General features: G+C 41.8%; 1 protein-coding gene across 6 annotated transcripts in view; it reads right to left on the bottom strand.

The window, feature by feature from the left end:
* The window catches only part of SLC25A13 (solute carrier family 25 member 13), a 475,810-nt gene that overhangs the window by 179,677 nt on the left and 271,290 nt on the right, over positions 1-24,843 (bottom strand). For all 6 annotated transcript variants that reach the window (XM_033931081.1, XM_033931080.1, XM_033931082.1 and 3 more), the window contains 4 exons: positions 13,794-13,878; positions 9,908-9,992; positions 9,314-9,472; positions 1,993-2,045 (listed from right to left, as the gene is read on the bottom strand). In XM_033931081.1, the coding sequence (XP_033786972.1) occupies positions 1,993-2,045; positions 9,314-9,472; positions 9,908-9,992; positions 13,794-13,878 (382 nt within the window). The remainder of the gene's footprint in view (positions 1-1,992; positions 2,046-9,313; positions 9,473-9,907; positions 9,993-13,793; positions 13,879-24,843) is intronic.

The raw sequence follows: 24,843 nt of genomic DNA, 5'->3' as shown, positions 1-24,843 counted from the left end.
CACTTGTGGTTCAATCTCTTATTCTTTCCCAGGTAGACTATTGTAATATTGTTTATTTAGGATGTGTTAAAGGATTGTTGAAAAGATTACAAACTGTGCAGAATACTGTGGTGAGGGTAATTTTTTTCCATTTCTATAAATGATGGTATTACACGATATTTCATTAAATTAGATTGGTTGTCTATGGCGCAGTGGTTAAAGCTATAGCCTCAGCACCCTGAGGTTGTGGGTTCAAACCCACGCTGCTACTTGTGACCCTGGGCAAGTCACTTAATTCCCCCCACTGCCCCAGGTACATTAGATAGATTGTGAGCAGGAGATACACCTGGGTTGTGTTGTTCAAAGTCCACTGCACTGAGCACTAGGCTACTCCTTATACTTGCTTCCTGCACTATTAGGAATGGCTATACACTTTCCCCTCCCCATTCGTGGTTTCAACACTCGCAATTTCACATATTTGTGATATTTTGGGGGGAAGGTGAAACCCCCCTCCCCCATAGTTTAGCATGTTCCCGCCTCTCTCCAGCCTTCCTCCCGGCATCCCGGCCTTACCTGGTGGTCTAGCAGGCTTTCGGGACAGGAGCGATCTTCCTATGCTCCTGCCCCATGTAGATCACCAATAGGAAATGGCTGCCATGAGCTCCTGTCATAGTCTCGAGAGACTACCGGAACTCACAGCAGTCATTTCCTATTGGCGATCTGCACGGGGCAGGAGCATAGGAAGATTGCTCCTGCCCCGAAAACCTGCTAGACCACCAGGTAAGGCCGGGAGGCCGGGGGGAAGGCGGGAGTAAGGCGGGGGTGGGTCAGAGCCGGATGAGAAGATATTCGCGGTCCGGCTCTGCCCCTATCCCTCGCGAATACCGAGGGAGAAGTGTAATACCTGGAACTGTCATAGAGCCTAGTTACCTTCATTTCTTAAGGGGGTGGAAGGAGGCCAGTAACCACTGGGAGATGAAGGAGGGTTCATGCCTTCATCCCTCAAGTGGGTCAGCTGCTTAATCGGGGCACCTTTTATACCATGGATGTTATTGAAACTGGTCTAGATAAAAAAATGTCCTCCTTTTTAGCTTGGATGTTCTTCCTGTTCCATTATTGCTGAAAGAGGTCTTAATTGTGAGCCCTTCCTAGTCCTGTCCAATACACCCCCTTGCTATCTGGATGAACTGCAATGTAAAACATCCATGCCTAATCTATCTTTTGAAAATCATGAGTTGGATGTTTGGAAGATGACCTTTTTTGGGGCCATTTTGAGATGTCCATTTGCTTCGATATGCCATAGGCTACTGATATTTTTTGCATGATTTTTGTTTCTAGAACATTAACAAAGATATTTTCCAGAAAAAAGAATTATAAAACAACTAAGTGATTCTAAAAACAGAGGCTACTACCATTATGAAAGGTGCATATATTATATTTATAATAGTCAGATAGGGGACAGAAAGGCACAGCTTTCAGAGGTCTGAAAAAAAGGCCAAGTTTTGAAAGATAGTCAAACATACAATGAATATAGTTTTTAATCCAAATGTATATGTACAGGCCATAAATATAACTTCTTGTATAACTTCTTGTACAGGCCATAAGTATAACTCTATAAGTTAAATCCATTTTCACCCTGAGGATCAAATCTGCATTACCTCATTCTAGCTTGTAAAGCTTTTTTAAATATATTGATACAGGGGGAATGAACCTGGCGTGTCTAATTCTGATATAGGTAAAAGCAGCAACTGCCTAAATTAGAAAGTAATGAAAGTTTATAATATTTCTTTTGCATCCCACAAACAGAATGGCAGACATGCACAAAGCATATGGCTTATCAGTTGTATCGTTTACATTATTTTTCCAATCTTGCTCCAAAACACCAACTTATCTAACAAAGGCTAGAGTACAGAATTGTTTTGAAAAAAAACAACACAACACGCTAAACTGGAGCAAATATTTAATCAAGCAAACATACTTTGAAGTAAAATGCATACAGATGTATTAACTTACAGTAAGTTTTATAGCCTTCTCTGGGGCTACTCCCAATAACTGTGGTAACAGACCTGAAACAACAAAAAATACTTGGAAGTTCTTTAATGCATTTAAATAAATTGTCAGATATACACAGGGGTCACCAGCTAAAAAGGAGGTCAAACTGTAAGCAATTTTCTGCTATTAAACTTAATGACGGTATTTTAATTGGAATGCTTGAACACTAATATCTAATTGCCAAACCAAGTCCTGCTTACTTCCCCTTCTACATTCTGGTAAAGTTTTGCTTCAAAGTTTCAGCACATTAAAAAAATGTTAGCTATGTGGAAAATATCTGAAGATCAACTCATTTCTAATAAAAGAGATCAACTATAAAATATAGTCTGTACATCTTGAGGTCAGTTCTATAACAGACATATACACAGAGTAGATCACCAAATAGAAGACATAGTGGAGGTAAATTTCTAAACTAATGCACAAATGTAATCAGAGCCCGATGTGGCCATGTTTCACCTATACAGCTGTGTCAGGGACATCTGCTAAACCTAAAACTAATCATCACTAAACAAATAATTTTTATTATTTATTTTTTTAAAATGTATAGACCACTTAGATCTAAGTGTCAAATTTATAATAACATTCAATCTTTACAGTTCTCATGAACTTGATGTTACAAAATATATATCCGCAGCAATAAATACCTATACTTTCAATGCAATTCACACTATAAATATACTATCATTGAAGCATGTTATATATACTATATCTTTCACCCTTGTATTCTTATATTCTATTTACCCTCTATTACTCTAAAGGTGGGAAACGAAGAGAATAGATCTATTGTAACACCTAAAGCTACATGGATCCCTCCAGGCCCTATGGACCCTGTTCTTGAAACATTCTACCAACTTGTTTCAAAAGAGATCTCAGAAAACGAAAAGAAGAGATGTAAATTTCGGTACAACATGACTGAAAAGGAAAATGAAGCAATTCATATGTTGAAACAAGATAGGAATCTAGTACCCCATAGAGCAGATAAAGGAGGGGCAATTGTGCAGTATTACAGAACAAGGAAGACTATCTGGCAGAAGCATGGTGTCAACTAAAGAGTTCTGATTATGTTGCACTTGAAGATCCTACAAGAAACTTACAAGTGATAATCAATGAATGTACTTATTTGGCAAAAGAACAAGGAATTTTGAGTAATAGGGAATTTAAATTCCTTAATGTATTATATTCCACAACTCCCGTATTTTATTTGTTACCAAAAGTACACAAATCAGTTGACGTCCCAAACCACCAGGACGTCCCATAGTCTCAAACAGAGGTTCGCTTCTGGAAGCCTCATCTATATACACTGATATACGTCTGCTACTCTGTGTATGAGTCACTCGTAGCTCTGTAGATCACTGCCTCCCACGGTTCCTAATTCTATAACAGGACATCTCATAAGAGCCTATTCTATAAAGAAATGCAGGTACCTACTTTCATTTCTAGAATACTAGCATAACTGGATATATACACATGTAGTCGATTAGGCATGACCAGTTATATCAGCCATATAGCTGGGGTAATTGCTCACACCAATATGCCAGAGATATGTACCTAAGTAATTGTAATCTATAAGTTACAGAGTTCCGCCCATGCTCTGCTCTGACTCCGCCCATATATATGCAGCTAAAAACTATTTTTCTCAGAGTATAGAGAGGAATTCCTGATAAAGAACTTTTCTTTGCAGTCAATAAATTAATGGGAAATGATGAGGGCATTAAGCAGGACATTTCAGTGCTACCTTCAGCAGAAGCATTGGCATCACTCTTTTCAGATAACATTTTCAATTTGTGTCAGTTATTTATTGTTAATACAGTGACCAGTCCCACTTCTGGAGACCCTATGGCCCCCTTCTATGAGCGATTGGTTAGTGTGCCTGCCATTTCTTTTCATTTTTTTAAACTGTTAATCAAAAATCACATTGTGAAATACACAATATGAAAAAATAGAAGGAAATAACCCCAGACATTACAAGAGCCAAAGCACCTGCCAAATGCAGAGAGCAAACCTCAATAGCCCAACTCCACTCCTACGACGACCCCATTGGCATACAGGGGCCAAAGCCCACACAACATGCAGAAAGCGAGCCCTAAGAACCCAACTTCACTCCTGCAATACCTCCACGGTAGAAAATCCCTCCTCCCCATAGGCAAAATACGCCAACATACAACAACCCAAGAACAAAACAGAGATATGTTAAATCAAAGACATTCCCTGTGCTCAAGTGAAGTATAAATATGACTGCCAATGACAGCCACTGCCCTGCAGCAAACCCTGCCACTGCACCAAGGCCCACAGGACCACCAGGCCCAAACTGCTTCCAGCTCAAGCCAATGACCCCACAAGCCATGAAGCAGTGACAGAGTCCTCTGTGAAATGACAGCCATCAGCCCCAGCCAAGCAGAAAAACCATCCCCGACCCATCCCAGCTCTACTCCACTCCTGGGCACTGTGTGCCAGTGCACACCACCTACAAAAGCGAGGATACTACAAAAGCAGAGCCAAGTCACCAAAGGGCAAGTGGCACAGGCCCCAGCCCCTGCAACATCCAAAATCCTCTCCCTTCATTGTTTTTATTTTGAAATTCTTTATAATAATTCACAAATAACCAGAGAACAATGATTACTTCTCAAGAACAGGCCATACATAAATATAGCTCCCAGCCAAGAATATGAAATTACAAGAAAAAATATTCTTTGTTTCCCTCCCAAGTAAAAATAAGAACATAACTAACTTTACACACATCATACTGCACACCTTTAGCCCTGGCTCTGTTGGTTCTTCAGAACAAGGCTATGAACCCCCTCTCCCCAGCATGTACATTCATCAAAACGACAACAGAACAAGAACTAATCAAACCAGCAAAAAATTATATTCCATGCAACACTCGTATGGGATGAATCCTGATGCTGCAGAGATATCAATCTATCCAAATCCACCAAGAGTTTTAAGCGATGTGACCAGGCGCATAGTGGCGAAGAGATGGATTCTTTCCAGATCTTGGCAATGATACATTTAGCTGCTGCTAGTCCCAATCGTTTTACTTTTTGTTGCTACTTCATACCCAGGTCATTATGCAAACCCAATAGGTTATGCTGGGGCAACAAGGCAATAGAGGCACCCAACATTTTAGACATTTCCACCACAACCCTTAACCAAAATTGTCAAATTAAATTACAAGTCCACCAAATAAGCAAAAATGGACCTTCCCCAAAACCACAACTTCAGAAACTGATGGAAACATTTCCTTCAATCATACTTCAGGAGTATAGTACTATTGTTTTACTATTTATAAGCATTTTCCTGAACTAACACACAGACAGGTTTCTTAACTTCCCAAAAAATCATAGACCATTCCTAGGCAGTGAAAACTACACTCAAATCTCACTCCCACTTGTTCATAGAGAGAGGCTTAGGGGCATCCAGGCTTCTGATATAGCTATAAAGCAGTGTGTCTGCCATTTCTAAGTAGAGAATGACATGGGGATGGGTTAACCACGGGGCAAGGATATGGACAGGGACAAACTTTGTCCCCGTGTCATTCTCTAAAAACTTGACTAGTATCAATTTGTAAAAACTTAACTCATCTTAAGGCAACTGAATTCAATGATTAAAAAATCCTGCAGAAGCTGCTTTTGGATTTAAATGAACTACTGTCAAAATGATATCATTTGTGTCTTATCTGCCTTTGATGTGGCAATAAGATCATACTCCTACCCCTGCAGATTCTGTCCACATCCCCGCGGGTTCTGTTCCCACCCCATCCCCGTAGAGTCTATCTTCATTTATACAAGCCTCGAACACTTATGATTTTATTATATCTTTTTATTAAAGTATAAAAAGGGACAATATTCTATACAACTATTTATGCATTGCAAATAAAGCCTTCCATTTTGATCTGGTTTTGGTACAACATTCCAATAAATTCAGCTGTCTATGCTTTTATATCATCTGGGAAGGTAATTGTATTGACTTTCAGACATGGGTGTAGAAGAGAACCTAAACTGTGTAGTGGATGAACGGGAAAATAAGTTTCTGTTAAATGTTGCAAATGCTTCTTGATGCCAACAACGATGAATAAAGCTGTTGCAATAACAGTAAGATTCTTGAGCAGCTGGGCAAATAATGGAAAGATGTTACAGATCTTTAGAAGAGCAAGATTGCCATTATTCTTTCCTTGGATTTATGTTCAACTTTTGATCAAATCACTAATGACATTACTTTCTTCTCTTAAGGACTATTCCACCTTTATCTGTTCAGTTGAAGGTCAGATGATAAGAGGTTGGATCAGTTAACCAGGAATAGACAGTTTAGTTTGACACAGACATTCATTAGTTGCTAGTACAGGTGGATCAGTACAGTTATTAATACTGATAGTTAATTAAACTCTGGGATTTGTTGCCAGAGAATGTGGTGAAATCAGTTAGCTTAGCAGGGTTTAAAAAGGTTTGGATAATTTACTAAAAGAGAAGTCCATGTGCCATTATTGAGATGGCTTGGGGAAATCCACTGATTATTCCTAGCATAAAATCTGTTTTACTATTTGGAATCTAGCTAGGCACTTGGAAACAGGATACTGGGCTTGATGGACCTTCGGTCTATCCCATATGACAATTCTTATGTTAATCTGATGGATAGGGTGATGGGCAGTAGGGAGTAGGGTTATGGACTGAAGGCTATATAAAAAAGGTGGACTTTGCTTTTAAACAAGGTAAGGGAAGGAGTATGAAGGACAAACTCAGGTAGTTTATTACAGGCATACGGGGTAGCTAGATGAAAGGAATGAAGTCTGGAATTGGCAGTTGAGGAAAAGGGTACAGATAAAAGCAGCTTATCTGAGGAATGGCGTTCTCTGGGAGGCATATAAAGAGAGATAAGAGATGAGAGATACTGAGGGGCTGTGGCATGAACATACTTGTAAGGTTAGTAATAGGAGTTTTGAACTGTATGTGGAGGCGGATAGGGAGCCAGTAAAGTGATTTGAGGAGAAGGGTAAGGTGCGTGTAGCGAGGTTAGCAGTAAATAAGTAGTCCAGCTGAGTTTTGCACTGATTGCAGGGGAAAGAGGTGGTTCAGTAGGAGACCTGTAAGAAGTAAATTGCAGTAGTCTAAGCATGAGGGTATGAGAGTGTGAACAAGGGTTTACTTTTCTGTAAAAACAGACATATACTGTATCTTTTAGTTCTTCGGTGTCAAATCAGTTTCTATTGGCTTGCGCAGGCCAGCCAGCACAGGAATGGGGCTGGATTGGCCCAGGCAGCTCAAACCCCCACCCACAGATGGGGCCTGAGGCGCCTGGGCCAACCAGAATAGGCCCGGGAGCCTTAGGCTCCTCCTGTGGGTGAGGCCTTAAGCACATGGGCCGGGTTGGGTCCATGTGCCCAAGGCCCCTCCCACAGGAGGGGTCTAAGGCTCCCAGGCCTATTCTGGTTGGCCCAGGCGCCTCAGGCCCCACCTGTGAGCAGGGTTTGAGCCGCCTGGGCCAATCTGGCCCCATTCCTGCGCTGGCTGGCCTGCCGGACGGGCTTGGCACCCGTCCGTCCGTCCAACATTTTTTGAGGTACGGGGAAGGGGGGTGGAGGTAGGGGGGTCGTGGGGTCGGCGGGAGAATCGCAGGTTGGTGGAGGGGGGCAGATCTGGGGTTCGGGGGGTGGTCATTGGGGGGGGTTGCGTTGAGGGCAGGAGGGCCTGGGATCCCTCCTGCCCGTATTTTAGTTGGGGGTGGGGGTTAGAGGGGGTCATGGGCCAGGAGGGTTTGGGCTCCCTCCTGGCCGGATCGTGTGGTGGTGGGGGGAGGGGGGCAGATCGCCAGGCCAGGAGAGCTTGGGCTCCCTCCTGGCCGGATCGTGTGGTGGGGGGGTGGAGATCACCGTGCCAGGAGGGCTTGGGCTCCCTCCTGGCCCCAACGGATTCGGCCCGGGAGGGGAGGGTTTGGGGATTGCGGGGCAGGAGGGCTTGGACTCCCTCCTGCCCCGATAGTGTCGGGGAGGTCGGGGGTACCACGGGGCAAGAGGGCTTGGGCTCCCTCTTGCCCCGATGTCATTGGGGGGGGGATTCTGTAACCGGTGTTGTGTTTGACAGACACCGGTTTCAGAATCCAGCTTTTAGGCAAAGGACTGGCTCCTCCTTCGCCTAAAAGCCCTTGTTTTGGACGTTTGGGGCTTAGGCTTTTTTTAGGTCGATTATATGGCATAAGTTTAGATGTAGTGGTGGTCTGGGCGTTTAAACAGCTGAACGTAGAGGCAGGCCATTATTTTTTAAAAAAACCCTCCTTGGACGTTTTTTTTGATAATGGACATTTTCCCTGCTTCTACTTTCAACGTTTAAAGCCTTAGGCCAAAAGGGGACTTAGACGTTTTTTTTGATTATGCCCCTCCACCTGAGCAGTTAACATGACATAAAAACAGCATAACGTTATGAAATGGCAATATTTATTTTGAGGAGGATAGTAAGAAGAAACCCTTACTAGGTAATGAGACTTGGTCCTCTCACCTGGAGGCTACAAAGTGGGAGAGTGCACCTGTGTATGAGGGACTAAGGGTTATATGCATAATTTGGGGAATATCAAGGTCCCTTCATTCAGAAGTTTAGCACTACCAATCTCTGTTTCACTATTCAACATGATTCAACTCTTAACATAAGTGAGTAAACTGAACATCATTTTGATCCTTTAAGGTTTACTGCTTGTTAGCAGCAGCAGCTTTGATTTTTTTTAATACAGGTGAAATGTTTTCTTCTAGCAAGACTACAAACAGATCTTTTTAGTGCACAGCAAATGCTTTGGCACATTACACTACTGGAGTGGAGGAGTAGCTAAATGGTTAGTACAGCTCCTTGTGACTCTGGGCAAGTCACTTAACCCTACATTGCTTCAGGTACAAAATAAGTACCCATATATAATATGTAAACTGCTTTGATTGCAACCACAAAAAGGCAGTATATAAATTCCCCTCCCCCTCCTTCTCCCAACTATTCCTATAGTCCCAAGATACAGGTTAAAGGTGTCCCACAGTTCAATTACTTAATATATTTCTAAAGCAGCTGTAAAAATAAATTTCCTATATGCTGAACTGCTAGGTAATATTATATTTTGATTATGAAAATTAAGTATGCTTTATAATCTGCAGATAAATTTTTTTTTTGGGTTGGGCCAACACTATCTGACACTGAGAGAGAATGTTACTACCCCTTTTGTACTTAGCTCTTGCAGGAAGATGGAGTGAAGTACACAGATCAGAAGGATCACTTTCTTATTTTCTGAGTTTATTTTGTGGCGGTGGTGTACTGACCTCTATATAATCCAAAGAAACCTTCATAGCGTAGAACCTTCTTAAAACAATCAAAGCTGTTCTTGTACATTAGTTCTCCCACAAAAGATCCAGTTGATCGCTGGTTTTGCATTCGAGTTTTCACCAGATCAATAGGATAAACAGTAGTGGCTCCAACAGCTGTAGGAAAACAAATATTTTTTTAAAAAAATTTGAAAGAATGTAGTTGTGTCATTATAGAGCAAGCTTTACTTTTTTATTACACCTTTTAACTTAAGTAAGATACATAAAAGGGAATGACAGAGGAAGATTTAATTAAATGAACATCACTGTAGCACTACCTTGTTATTAACCTGTCTCATTTCATAAGACTGGAGCCAAACAAGACAGAAGCACCATCTGCACAACCTCTGATCACTTGCAGGTACAAAGAAATCCATAATAAAACATATCCCATGATCACAGCCCATCTCATACATAAAGAGGGTAACTGGTTCCAAAAGAGAAAAACAGCAAATGAAAAAGAGAGAAAAAAAAGTTTTTGTTTCAGTATACCATGAGAAAAAGCATTCCAAGTTATGGATAGAAATGCTGAAATGCCCATCCATGACTAACCTCCAGCAACTGAACCGAGTGCAAATCTGTAGACTGACTCAGCCACCTGGACGAGAATAGGTCGAGAGACGTCACCCAAAACTTGCTGTTCAGGAAGAAAGAAAGAAAACTAAATACAAGTAAAAATAATTAAAACCAAGTCAACGTTTGCTTTTTAATTTTCTTTTGGTTTTGCAGCTATTATTTTACTTTAGTTCACCCACTCTTTCAAGCATGCACAGAGATGAAGCAGGATGCACTAGTATCATAAAGAACACTTGAGTTAAACTACACTTCTCCCTCCGTATTCGCGGTTTCAGCATTCGCAGTTTCAATTATTCATGGTTTTTAGCATGCTGGCTCCTCCCCCAAAATTACTTCAGCTTGCATAGAGAAATCGCTGATTCCAAGCATTTACAGAGAAAATCGCTGATTCCCAGCACTTTCTTCACCGTGTTTTGCCTCTCCTTCAGGAACAGGCCAGGTCTCCCACCATGTGATTCATGGTTTCACCATATTCACAATGGTTTTTAATAGAAAATAGCGAACAACATATGAAAAAGTTTGTGGTTTTTCTGTATTTGCGGTTCTGTTAATCCCCTAACACATCGAATATGGAGGGAGAAGTGTACTGTTTTCTGCAATCTCATGCAAGTGCTTCTTGTTTTTAGGCTAGTGGAAGAAATATTTCCATCTCATATGGGAATCCTGCTCCAGTAAAAGTGTTCTTTTAGCAGATAAGTGATCCTACTATACCTAGCATTCACACACAAATAAAGATGTTGTGTTACAGCCATAAAGAACTCTCTGAGCTGGACAGCTAGTTGCATCCAAACCCAACTCACCATCAATGCAACAGAAATCACATTAGCTCCAGTTTTGGTATAACAGCATCTAGAAAGGTTGGAATTAGCATCAAAATTGAAAAATTCCATTTTGAAGATGGGCAAATGGGAAAAGATTCAGTGGGAAGGGAAAATATGCATGAGCTATAATCTTTTTTTTTTAGTATTTCCTAGGATTCTGCATTATTTCTTAAAATGAAGAGTACACCTTTTGCTTTCTCTTTTAAATACAAGATTTTTTTGTAGGCTCACAACACAATACTTATTAATTGTTCATACACAAAGCATTATAGCACAATGCAAAAGGATTCCTAAAAACAAAGTATTTTTGCTTATCTTGATCAAGCTCACAAGTAAAAAGTTCTAAGATGCACAGTCCTTACTGTGTGCAGCCGCATTCTCAGCAAAATTGGCCCAAAAATGGGGGTCCCGATTTATATTTGAGCCAATGCCCCTCCCCTTCCAGAATTTTTCAGGCTGCCGCTGCCAGGCTCTGCCCCCTCCTCCCTGCCCTATCATCATACCTCTGTCGATACCCTGGTGGAGGTGCAGTGGGCAGCAGCAAGGTTTCTGAACTCCTGCCCCGCTGCAAACCGGCTGCCGCAGATCGAGTTTCTTCAGCCGCTCATCAGCACGAACAGAAGCGTAATTTGACCCTGCTGCTCAGCGCTGAAGAACAGCGCCAAATCATGCTCATTCCGCTTAGCCAAAGAAACTGGATCTGCACAGCCGGTTAGCAGAGGGGCAGGAGTTCAGAAATCTTGCTGTTGCCCACTGCACCTCCATCAGGGATCGACAGAGGTATGATAGGGCAGGGATGGGGGGACAGAGGGCAGAGCCTGGGAGGAAGGGTGCAGAGCCTGACAGGGGAGGGAGGGAGGGAAGGAAGGAAGGGTGGTTGACAATTGGAATGGGCTTCCAGTGCAGGTGATCGAAGCCAGATTTTAAGCATAGATAGGATACATATGTCGGATCTCTAAGAGGGTAGAGTTAAGGGGATGGGTCATCAAAGTGTGATCTCTCAAAGGGTAACTAGAAGGAAGGGTCAATAGAGTGGGTAGATTTGATGGGCTTTGGCCCTTTTCTGCCGTCACTTTTCTATGTTTCTATGAAGAGTGCTGGGTGCAGAGCCTGACAAGGGAGGGAGGGAAGGAAGGGTGCTGGGTGCAGTATCTGACAGGAGAGGGAGGGATGGGTGTAGTGTCTCTCTTTAATATTTATGATAAATATATGAATACAAGAACACAATAGCAAGTGGGAGTTATCTCTGGTACATAAACTGATTTCATATGCGTAGTGCAACGGGATATCAGATATGACCTACGAGTAGTAGCACTCTTCAGTTTGTGTCATTTCCTCATTCATCCCTGCGTAATGCATTTTTTTATATGTTTTATATATATAATGCTTTTTATTGGTGATTTTCTTATTCTTTTATACTTAATGAGTGAATTAAATAATTTAAATAGGTTAAATGAACTTAGCTTCATAGCGAACATGCTTCAACTTTAGAATGAAGCTCCCCAGTGCCAACGTGTTTCGCACATCTTTATCAAGGCTGGGGATCTAAAAAACGAAACAGGCAACAAGCACTGATTAGAATAACTTATCTCTATAATTCAGACATAACCCATCAAATTTAACATACCTCAAAGATTTACACACACTACTTGTCAAGCCGACGGCATTCAGAAAAGAACCTGGGGCTTGCACACCTCCCATTAAATACACCCCCTCCCTGACATCATATCCTGCAGGCATGAGCAAAAAACCAGCAAGCTGAAAAAGCCGGCTAAAAGGAGCAGCTACCAAAAGAACTGCTCAATAGGCAGCAACTAAACAAAGGAACAGGATCAGGAACATGGACTTTAAATGTCAACCTGAGCCAGCCAATCAGTATACATCCATCTGAGTTCTTTTAAATTAAGATTCCTATCAAAATTTAAAAGAACTCAGATGGATGTTTACTTTAAATCCAATGGCTCCAGAGGGGCTCAATGAAACATCTGATTGGCTGGCTCAGGTTGACATTTAAAGTCCATGTTCCTGATCCTGTTCCTTTGTTTAGTTGCTGCCTATTGAGCAGTTATTTTGGTAGCTGCTCCTTTTAGCCGGCTTTTTCAGCTTGCCGGTTTTTTGCTCATGCCTGCAGGATATGATGTCAGGGAGGGGGTGTATTTAATGGGAGGTGTGCAAGCCCCGGGTTCTTTTCTGAATGCCGTCGGCTTGACAAGTAGTGTGTGTAAATCTTTGAGGTATGTTAAATTTGATGGGTTATGTCTGAATTATAGAGATAAGTTATTCTAATCAGTGCTTGTTGCCTGTTTCGTTTTTTAGATCCCCAGCCTTGATAAAGATGTGCGAAACGCGATGGCACTGGGGAGCTTCATTCTAAAGTTGAAGCATGTTCGCTATGAAGCTAAGTTCATTTAACCTATTTAAATTATTTAATTCACTCATTAAGTATAAAAGAATAAGAAAATCACCAAAAAAAAGCATTATATATAAAACATATAAAAAAATGCATTACGCAGGGATGAATGAGGAAATGACACAAACCGAAGAGTGCTACTACTCGTAGGTCATATCTGATATCCCGTTGCGCTACGCATATGAAATCAGTTTATGTACCAGAGATAACTCCCACTTGCTACTGGGTGCAGTGTCTGGCAGGAAGGGATGGAAGGGGGCTGGGTGCGGAGCCTGAAAGTGCAGGGCACTTGAATATTAAGCCGCCCGACTTATATTTGAGTCAACCATTTTTCCTTTTTTGGGGGGAAAAGGGGGTTTCGGCTTACATTCGGATCAACTTATATTTGAGTATATACAGTAAATATATATTTAAATTCAATCTATTACCTGAGCTAGTATTAAGTCATAATAGGAGTCAGCCTTGCTTTAGGTATAGGCAATGGAGCCTACAAAATTTTCTTTTTTACACTCTGCAAGACTTTGTGGAAGTGTTTTGGAGCTCAGGATAGCAACCAAAAGGAGAAAGCTCGACAATAATTTGCTAAAAGGACAAAGATATTTAAAAGGCCTCAGGTCAGTCCTTTTCTTACCTGTCTCTGAGACTCTGCTAGATTGTAAGGCAGTGCCCCTTCTTCTAGAGGAGCAATTCTTTCAATGTCAGCCAGTGTCATGCGTCTGAAAAAACAGCAAATCTTCCAATTAGCAAAGGAAGGATGGCACAACACCTGCCCCTGTTTCTGAAGAATAGCAAAGATACTTGCCGGTAGAAAATGTTCTCCAAGGACAGCTGGTATGTATTCTCACATGTGGATGAAATCATCCAATGAACCCAGTACGGATAGATAGAATCTTCTTTCCAAATTCTCTATATTTTTATATATAGCAGTTTTTTCTATATTTTCTAAATTTGTAAACTCAATCTATCTTTATTAGTATAATTTTCATTAAAGTTTTCATGACTTTCATATTAAATTGAAACCAAATAACTTCTCTTTCAATTATGCCGTTGCAAGGATTCCCCCTTCCGACATGACCATGTTCCACATTATCTTTCTTCAGGATCAGGATTCCAAGAAGAGAATCCATCTTAGCTCCATTGACGCTCAAAGAACTCATCAAAGGATCAATAACAGAATAAAATATCATTATCTTGATACTATCACAGTATCTCACCCTTAGCAAGTAGCTGATTTACACCATAGATACCCCAATAATGGCTTTCAGTCCTTCTGTGTCTATTCGGCATCCGACATCATCCTTCCATCTTTAAACCTTCAACTGATGACGTGGGTCACCTTACTGGAAGTACATTCCCGCACAAATTTCTAAAGTTGTCAGTGACCATTAAGAACATAAGAATTGCCGCTGCTGGGTCAGACCAGTGGTCCATCGCAGCCAGCAGTCCGCTCACGCAGCGGCCCCCAGGTCGAAGACCTGTGCCCTAACCGAGACCAGCCCTACCAGTGTTCATTCTGGTTCAGCAGGAACTTGTCCAACATTATCTTGAATCCCTGGAGTGTGTTTTCCCTTATAACAGACTCCGGGAGAGCATTCCAGTTCTCCACCACTCTCTGGGTGAAGAAGAACTTCCTTATGTTCGTACGGAATCTATCCCCTTTTAACTTCAGAGTGCCCTCTCGTTCTCTCTACCTTGGAGAGGGTGAACAACCTGTCTTTATCATTAAGTCTATTCCCTTCATTATCTTTAATGTTTCGATCATTTCTCCTCTCAGTCTCCTCTTTTCAAGGGCGAACAGGCCCAGCTTCTCTAATCTCTCACTGTACGGCAACTCCTCCAACCCCTTAACCATTTTAGTTGCTCTTCTCTGGACCCTTTCGAGTAGTACCATGTCCTTCTTCATGTATGGTGACCAGTGCAGGACGCAGTATTCCAGGTGAGGGCGTACCATAGCCCCGTACAGCGGCATGATAACCCTCTCCGATCTGTTTGTGATCCCCTTCTTAATCATTCCTAGCATTCTGTTCACCCTTTTCGCTGCCACTGCGCATTGTGCACATGGCTTCATTGACTTGTCGACCAGTACTAGCAAACACAACACAAGCCCCTCGAAAAACCAAACAATATAATCTCACTACACTTTCGACCTGGTTTACAGCACAGCATAACTACTCATGAAAGATCAGCAGAGTCCACAAAGAGAAGTACTAAACATTCCACAGGCATAGTTCCAGAACAAGGCAGAAAAACACACAATTCGCACATCAGCAACGCTTCTTCTGTGAAAAATATTAAGAAGAAGAAAAAGCCTCAGATCCCCCCCCCCTCCACCAAACCGAGAAACTCAGGTTGAAAACAGGTGGAGTTTTACAGGGTGTAATAAAGTCACTGGCATAAAAAAACTCCTAAATAATATTTCAATAGAGAAAAGCCTTGTGCAATGCAAGTGGAATATACTCTGCCTTGTATCAGGACCCCTATGATCTGAAAATGATTTGAAAAGCCAAATTCTATTGAGTAAACAGAAAGACACCGCACATCGACGGTGGCCAGCGTTTCGCTAATTATAAGCTGCCTCAGGATATGAAGTCACAGTCAATCCTGCAAAACACAAAGTTATATATGATCAAATACTTAACGTTTGAAGGACAGCTGCTCAAACCTCTCAATGAAATGGACCGGACACTTTTCAATGTACTCTCAAATCAACTTCTCGACCAGTACTCCCAGGTCTCTTTCCTGGGGGGTCTCTCCTAGTACTGCCCCGGACATCTTGTATTTGTGTGTAGGATTTTTGATACCAACATGTATTACCTTACACTTATCCATGTCACTGCCCATTTCTCGAGCGTGGTTATGTCACGTTGCAGATCTTCACAATCCCCCTGCATCTTCACTACTCTGTATAACTTCGTATTGTCTGCAAATTTAATCACCTCACTCGTCGTACCTATTTCCAGATGGTTTATGAATATGTTGAAGAGCACAGGTCTAAGTACTGAGCCCTGTGGCACCCCACTGGTGACGTTCTTCCAGTCCGAGTATTGTCCATTTACCCCCACTCTCTGTTTCCTATCTGCTAGCCAATTTTAATCTACGTGAGTATTTCACCCTCTATTCCATGGCTCTCAATTTTTTTGAAGTAGTAGTCGTTCGTGCGGAACCTTGTCGAACGCCTTCTGAAAATCCAGATATACAATGTCAACTGGGTCACCCTTGTCTATCTGCTTGTTTACCCCCTCGAAGAAGTGCAGCAAGTTCGTCAAGCAAGATCGTCCTTTGCTGAAGCTGTGCTGACTGGTCCTCATCATCAGTTTGTGTCCGTCAAGGTGATCAATGATGCGGTCTTTTATCAGCACCTCTACCATCTTTCCGGTACCAAAGTCAGACTCACTGGTCTGTAGTTTACCGGATCGCCTCTCGAACCTTTTTTGAAGATCGGCGTAACATTCGCCACCTTCCAGTCTTCTTGAATCCTTCCCAATCTAATCGACAGATTGGCTATTAGTTGAAGCAGTTCAGCTATTGTCCCTTTCAGTTCCTTAATGACTCTCGGATGGATGCCATCCGGTCCTGGGGATTTGTCGCTCCTAAGCCTATCAATCTGCCTGCATACTTCTTCTAGCCTGACCGTCAACCTTGTCAGTTTCCCGTCTTCGCCTCAGTGACAGCATCAGCTATCTGTCCTTAAAGCAATGCTGTTATCATGACCCAAAAATAATTACCTAAACAATTGATATCCAGTTACAATTTTTTACATGGGAACTGTATAACATGTTTCTCCTGTCATAGACAGGGGACACCACTGACACTAGCCACAGATACCATGATAGCCTCTATTTTGATTTCATGTCATTGGTTGATATACAGAGCTCAGCATCTGCACATTTGATTTATGTACAGCAATATACTCTTCTTTCTTCCCGGATTAATCAGATATTATGCCACTGGCATGTGATTCAGTTAAATGAACATTTTCAGGAGCTTCCATTGTTTGCTGTGAATTCAGTTTAAAGCTAGCTTAGTAGAGGGTGAGGGCATGGCCTGTTGTCCTTCCCTGTTTATGCAGTCTCTGAGAGGTATTATTAAGCTGAGATTTTTGTTTGTTATTTTTCAAATGTTAAGGTTTGTTAATTTGAGGTGTCTCAGTGGCACTTGAAATATTTAACTGATACAATGCTCTTGTTATTGTTTTGTGTGTTTTCAGTTTCCCCTCCTGATGAAGCATTTTGCGAAATCCGGATCGGGGGTTACTTAACAGGAGAGTGTAACAGCACACAAGGGGAAGTAAGAAGTAGCAGAGATGTAATAACTCTGCTGACAAGGCAAAGATAAGTACCCTGGCTTATTTAAAGTTTCTGGGCGGTATGGGACTTTTTGAAGTGCTGTGATGTTCCACATGCCACTATTGCTTAAAGTGGTTGGGTTTCTTCCTTGTTATATATATATATCTATTTTTTTAGTTTTCCACTATTGCTTGAACCCACTGAGCACATAGGTGCTTAGTCTGAGCACTTCATAAAAATTTAAAAAAATTATATATATATTTGATGATTGTGATAAATTGTTAGAGTAGCATTTCCCTACACAGAGGGTTTTTGTAGCATATTTCTCTCTATTTTGGCCTATTTGATAACAGCATTTGATGCACCATTATGCACAGTAATAAGGAAATTGTCTGGCACAGCTGAAGGAGATTGTCAACTCTCTGCTGAGGTAGAAAAGCTGGACCCTGAGTAGTATCCAAGAGAGCTCCTATAAATTCCAAGGTCTGAGTTGGTTGCAGATGTTATTCTGACAGTTTACTGCAAAACCTGAGCTAGTAGCAATGATGAAGCCTTGATCTACCAGACATCCACATAGGGAAAGATATGAAACCCCCTTAAGTGAAGGACTACAGTTACCACAAGGCACTTTCTGAAAACTCTCGGTGCGGATACTAGACCAAACGGTAGCACCTTGTACTGGAAGTGATGAAATCTAATCTGAAAACAAAGATATTTCTAGTGACGGGTAGTATGGATATGTGAGTGTGAGCCTCTAAGATCTAGAGCGCAAAGCAAAACGTCCTTCTCTAAAATAGGGGCAATAGGGTTCCAGAGAGACCATGCAAAACTTTCCTTTGCCAAGTATTTGTTGAGGGCACAGAGATCTAGAATTGATTGGAGGCCTCCGGTCTTTTTTGGTATGAGGAAATACTTGGAGTAGAATCCCTAGCCTCTCTCTTGCAGAGCATTTAACTGGAGGAGGGCCGAAAGTTCTTGGTGAAGCTTTCTGAGGGAACTGAAGAGAGACTCTCTTGGTGGATGGTTTCAATAAGCGGAGGGCATAAACCTGATGTTACCACCTGGAGCACCCGTTGATTCAATGTTACAAGAGTCCAGTATTATTGAAAAAAAGATGTCTGCCGCCAATGGGAAGATTTGAAGGGAGATTCAGGGAGACACTGACTGTTCTCTCCAGAAAGGAGTCAAAAAGACGACTGCTGCCTGGACTGAGATTGAGACTGACTTGTGGTCTTTGTTGTCTATACCGAGATTATTGATTGGTGGATCTAGAAGAGAAGGAAGGCTGATTGTAGCAACTGTTGGGATTATGACAGAAGGTACATCTGGAACTAGTTGAGTATCTGCGAAATGATGTGGACGATTGAGATGTCTGTGCTTTTGAAAGAGTTGTCTTGTAACATTATGCTTTTTAATGTAATCTGCAGCTTTTTTGATTCTCTTTCCAAATAGGTCATCTTCCTTACAAGGGATATTGGAGAGTCATTCCTGGACCAGCCCTGGTTAACCCCCAACATCTGTTACCTGAACTCCTGTGTCCAAGCTGCTGAATGTCTTTGGCTTAAATCCCACACACATGCCGACTTCATACACTTCAAATTAATGCTGATGTCCTTCCAATCTACCCTCTCGCTTGCCAGACAAGAATACTACAACCATTTAACTAACTCTCTTAGTTCCTACCCTCAATATCTCTTTGTCACACTCAACTCTCTACTTAAAGTACCCCCAGCTCCTATCCCTTCCTCACTTTCCCCCCAGATGATGGCAGAGTTCTCCTACAAGATTCACAAGATCCACCTTGAATTTTCAACCAAGTCACCTCCCCACCACCCCTTTCAGCCATTCACTCTGCCAACCTCCCTTCAACAACCCCTGTCATCTTTCCCTCCTTTTCTGAAGTCATAGAAGAGGAAACTGCTCACCTTCTCTCCTCCAAACCCACCACCTCTTCCTTTGATCTGATTTCCACCCATCTACTCAGAGCCATCACTCCCACTGTCATCCCTCCCATCTATTGCATCTTCAACCTATCACTCTCGACTGCAACAATTCCCGATGTCTTCAAACAAGTCATAGTTACACCTCAAAAAATCCTCAAAAAACCCTCACTAGACCCCACATCCACTTCCAACTATCGCCCCCATCTCCCTCCTTCCTCTTATCTAAACTACTCAAACGTGCTGTTCATCGTATTGCCTGGACTTCCTTTTCTTCTCAAGATATTCTTGACCTGCTTCAATCGAGCTTTTGCCCTCTCTATTCTACGGAAACTGCCCTTGCTAAAGTCTCTAACAACCTGTTCTTGGCCTAATCCATTGGCCTCTAGTCTATTCTCATTGATCTCGAGCTAACTGCTGCCTTTAATACTGTTGATCATCACCTGCTCCTCAATATGCTATCCTTGCTGGGATTCCAGGATTCTGGTCTCTCCTGGTTTTCTTCATATCTCTCCCATCATACTTTCAATGATGGATGTTCCACTGCTGCCATCCTACTGTCTATCGGTGTACCTCAAGGCTCTGTCTTGGGCCCTCTTCTCTTCTCCTTATATACCCGCTTCTCTTGGTACACTGATCTCCTCCCATAGTTTTCAATATCACCTCTATGCTGATGACTCTCAGATCTACCTCTTCACACCAGATATCTCTACAGGAATTTAGGCCCGAATCTTAGCCTGCCTGTCCAACATTGCCACTTGTTTCATCGCCATTTAAAATTGAATATGGCTAAAACTGAACTCCTTATCTTTCTGCCTAAACTTACCACCCCACCCCCTGTTCTCTATTTCTGTGGATAACACGCTCCTCCTCCCTGTCTTGTCAGATTGCAACCTCGAGGTGATCTTTGACTCCTCTCAGATCCAACAAACCGAAAAAACCTGTCACTTCCTTCTCTATAACATTATCAAAAACAGACCTCTCCTCTCTGAGCTATATCTGTCCTAATTAGATTGTAAACTCTTCTGAGCAGGAACCTACTATTGAATGCTAAATGTACTGCACTGCATACACCTTTCAGTGCTATAGAAATGATAAGTAGTAGTAGTAAGAAAACAGAAACAAAGTCCACCAATGTCATTCCACAGAATCAACCACAAAGCAAAACACAAAAAGACGTGGAACAAATTATCTTGATGTATAATTTATTTGAATAATGGTGCAAAGATGTGTGCAATAAAATGTACAATAATATGTACAATAATACAAAGGACTTAGTGTAGATGTGGCATAGACCTGACACGGGTCGTGTTTCAGTCGTGATGACGACCTTCTTCCGGGTCCAGTCACTTTATGACTATGCTCGCTGTGTACACAGTCTTTACTGCATTGTTTGGTTAGCCTGTGGCTTTTAGCAAAAACTGGACCCCGGAAGAAGGTCATCATCACATCTTTGCACATTATTCATATAAATTATACATCAAGATCAAGTAGTAGTAGTAGTAGTAATCAGGCCATTCTTTGCATGGCAAAACTACAGCAGATGTTTGGGAGGAGATATCAAAAGTATCAAGTGTCACTCAGGCCATGAATTTTCTAGTAGTAAACAAGTTCTTGGAAAGCTGTTGGAATTGCTTGAGTTAATCTGATGGAAAATATTGATGATAATCAGACAATTGTTTAAGCAGATATTTAAGATATATAGACATGTAAAACTTCTAATACATTATTCTGTGGATGAACATTGTAGATGGAAATGTGTGTTTAGCAAAAGAATCTAGTGTTCTGGCCTCTCTTACAGGGGGAGCAGAAGCATAAGAACGAGAACTACGTACATGCTTCAGAGCAGATTCCACAACCAGGGAATGGTTTTGAAGCTGAGGTCTGTCAAATCCTTAACATGTTTGTATCCTTTACATGGACGGGCATAATCAAAACATACATCTAAGTCCGATTTGGGTATATGGCACTAGAAGCCCAAAGTCGGCAGTGGGAAAATGCCCATTTTCGAAAAAATACATCTAGAATATTTTTTTTAGGACGTCTAGGCTATTGTTTGTCCAGACCACCAGGATGTTTTATCTGTATACCACATTTTTGACCAATATTTTGTCCAACTCCCAAATGTCCAGAACAAGACTACAGGTACTGGTCGACTTACGATCGAAATTGGTTCCGACTGACAGGTTGTAAGTTGATCGGGACTTAAGTCGGCCTATGTTAAATTAAGGCAAGAATATTAGACTTGGTAATGATATAAACTTATCTTAAGTTCTGACAATACCCCCACAGAAAGAATTATCCACCATTCCAGCCCTCTAATCAAACAAACATGACTCAGGGCGTCAATATCAACCAACAAAAATCAATACACAATCGACTCACCATTGAGCAGGGCATTCTATTTCACTCATATTGTTGTGTTGCTCTACAGCATCGTCCTCTTTAGGACTATAGCTCTGAAACGCCACAGAAACTTCTTCTTTTAATGGCACCGGTGTGCATAGATGCCGCGGCACAGTTGGGGAGCCGCCCGTACTAGAAGTTCCACCTATCTCTACTCTCCCATATCAACAACCAATCAACTCCAATCATTTCCGCGGCAAAATTTTAAAAAAACCACCTATGCTGGAAACTCCACCTATCACAACTCTCCCGAATATGCAACCAATCAACAACCAATCTCATACAGATTCAATTATGACGTACCTGCAAACCTTACACTCACATACACAAACCATTCAAATCATTCTAAAACACTCAATTAAAAGTAGCGAGACTTGGGAGTGCGGGAAACTGGCGCTGTTAACAGCTGGCGGGGAAAACTGTCGAAACGCGTCGTAAAGTAGAACAGTAGTAACTTGCATAGGTCATAAGTTGATGAGTATCTGTATTTGGATATGGGAGGGGCCAATCTTGTAATGGATTGGCCACCCAGACATAGCAACAGATCAGTGGTACTTAAAAGATACTGAAAAAAGCAGCGGTACCAAATGATCAAATCAAAGACTTCACATAGCTCACTAACTTGCCTCCAACAGCAGTCAAAAATAAGCCCTCCTTTTGCCTCATTTTCATTCCTGGCAGCTGTTTCAAATTTTCAGCTTCCAGTGGTGCTGTGTGATCGGCGTCAGTTCCTGAAGAAAGGGCTCTGTTTGTCACTGAAACCAGCTTTGGTCAGAACCTGCTATGAGGTTTACCTTTCAACAAGTAATCTCAGTTACCAAAAATGCTGAACTGCTTGAACTTACCAGACAATCCAGCTAAGTGCCTGTTAATATCACTGCATATTATATGGAGGAGGCTTTGATCTCTTTGGAGCTACACATTATGAACATCTTCTGTTACTTCGCTACTAAATTGCTCCAACAATTAGCACATAGATACATCCTGTGATGGTGTGCGGCTTTAAGCGAGTCAGTTGTTTTGCTTTTTGATCCTTTCTAACAAGTGCTGGAATGGTGAGTCTCTTACCGATTCCTTATGCTTGCTGTCTCAAACTGAGGATGTGTGTTACATTATTACTAATAACATTTCTTATTTTTGACTGCTGTTGGGGGCAAGTTAGTGAGCTATGTGAAGTCTTTGATTTGATCATTTGGCACCGCTATTTTTTTCAGTATCTTTTATGTCGTCCAAGTGCTGACTTGGGCTTTTAGACGCATTTAAGTTTTGATTATGAGCCCCATAGTATCTATTTTTCTTGAAGTCACTTGCACTGATAAGGGAGTCTTCCAGTTTTTAAATAAAGCATCTTTCATGACCTTGTGTAAAGAAACCTCAATGTATTCATTTGGAAGAGTTTCATAATCGAGAAGCTCAAAGAACTCAGTACGAGGTTCCTCTTCAGTTTTCATTTCTATAGGTAGTGCCGGCCCCATCTGACGGATAAAGCCAGTAAAAGAGAGGTTTTCAGGTGATGAAGCTCGGTGTGGAGGAGGTAGGGAAGGACCAGAAGATAAACCATATGATTCTTCCACAGAGAATTCTGGTAGATCTTCACTGGAGTGGAGAGAAATATCAGAGTCAGATGCCTCAAAGTACTCCCTTCTTGGGTATCTGGGAGTGTGTGTCAAGGTGAAACAGGTGAAACTCTTTCTAATGAAGACAATGCATATGTTGAGCGAGTTCTGGTCAGTGCTGATGCTCAGAGTTGAGCTGGTGTCCTTAAACAAGTCCTGAATTGACACATTTATGTATCCTCAGGCTGGGATGAGGTAGGCTTGGTAGCCATCGATGCCTGCATGGACTGCATTTGCAGTAACCTTGATAGTTCTTGTCTGAGCATGGCCCGGGTTGCCTCTTGTAGTAATAGTGCTGGTACTGAAAAAGACAGTGACATAGAAGCAATCTGCTGTATCAGTTGGTGAGGCATGGTGGATCTTCCTGAATTTCCCTCCAAATGTCTAGATGTTGAGGTACACCTACGCAAAGACACCAGCTATATAGATGGTGAACAGTCATCTACAGTGGTATGTCTAAAAAGGGATGAATGCTTATGCTTCTTAGCTTTCTTACGTGCTAGGTTCCCTGATGTTCCCAGCATCGATGAAGACAAAGTAGAGTTTCTATGTTACGTTGATCCTGATGCGATGTCGATGTGGGCAGTGCAGATGTCGATGCTGGAGTTAAACGAAGTTGAGTATTGGGTTCCAAATCCCCAGCCATGCTCAATGTCGCAGACACAGTACCAAAGAGTTTTTGAAACTGAGGTTTGTTACTGTATGCAAAAGAGGTTACTGAAAGCCTGTAGAGATCACAGTAAATGTCTGATGCTCAGGACCAAGGCAATGAACACACCAGTTATGCAAATTGAAGTCTGAGATGGTCTTACTGCATCGAGAGCATTGTTTTGAAGCTGCTCAGTACCGATTTGGATATGGAGGTGAAAATGGACAAACACAAAATCAAAGAGCTCAATGGCCTGGGGAGCTCAAGTAGAATAGAGTCCAAAATATATCAATGTTCTCAGAAAGGGCCACGTCCAAAATGCAACTGTGGGGTTTAAAAATTGATCTTGATGCAGTAAAGCCATCTCAGGCTCAAAGTGGCCTGAAGGCCCAAAATGCAAAGTTGGAAAAAATGAATAAAACTCATTAGAAAGGAAGGAGCTTGGATAAAATAAGAAATAATGCCAACACCAAAAGAAAAAAAATGACAGGAAGGCACCAAAAATCAAAAAACATGCTTTGGAGAACAGTAAAGACACAACTTTTCAGCTCCACAGAAAAAGAACTGGAGGTTCTGCAATGGGAAGGCACTAGCCCATGCATGGTATGGGCAGTGCCTTAAAATTTAAAGTGATAGTACACTTGGTATCTCTCCATACCAGGCTCCATGGATGATGTTACCCGCATGTGAGAATTTTTACCTGCTTTTCCTCAGAAAATTATTAGTTGCTTTGTCTGCCCCCCATCTGCTTCACTCAGACACATAAATTTTTCTATTTAAATAG

The sequence above is a fragment of the Geotrypetes seraphini genome, chromosome 2, assembly GCF_902459505.1.
Source record: "Geotrypetes seraphini chromosome 2, aGeoSer1.1, whole genome shotgun sequence".
Lineage (NCBI taxonomy): Eukaryota > Metazoa > Chordata > Amphibia > Gymnophiona > Dermophiidae > Geotrypetes > Geotrypetes seraphini.
The sequence above is the reverse complement of the archived record's forward strand: the minus strand, read 5'-3'. Positions and strand labels throughout refer to the sequence as shown.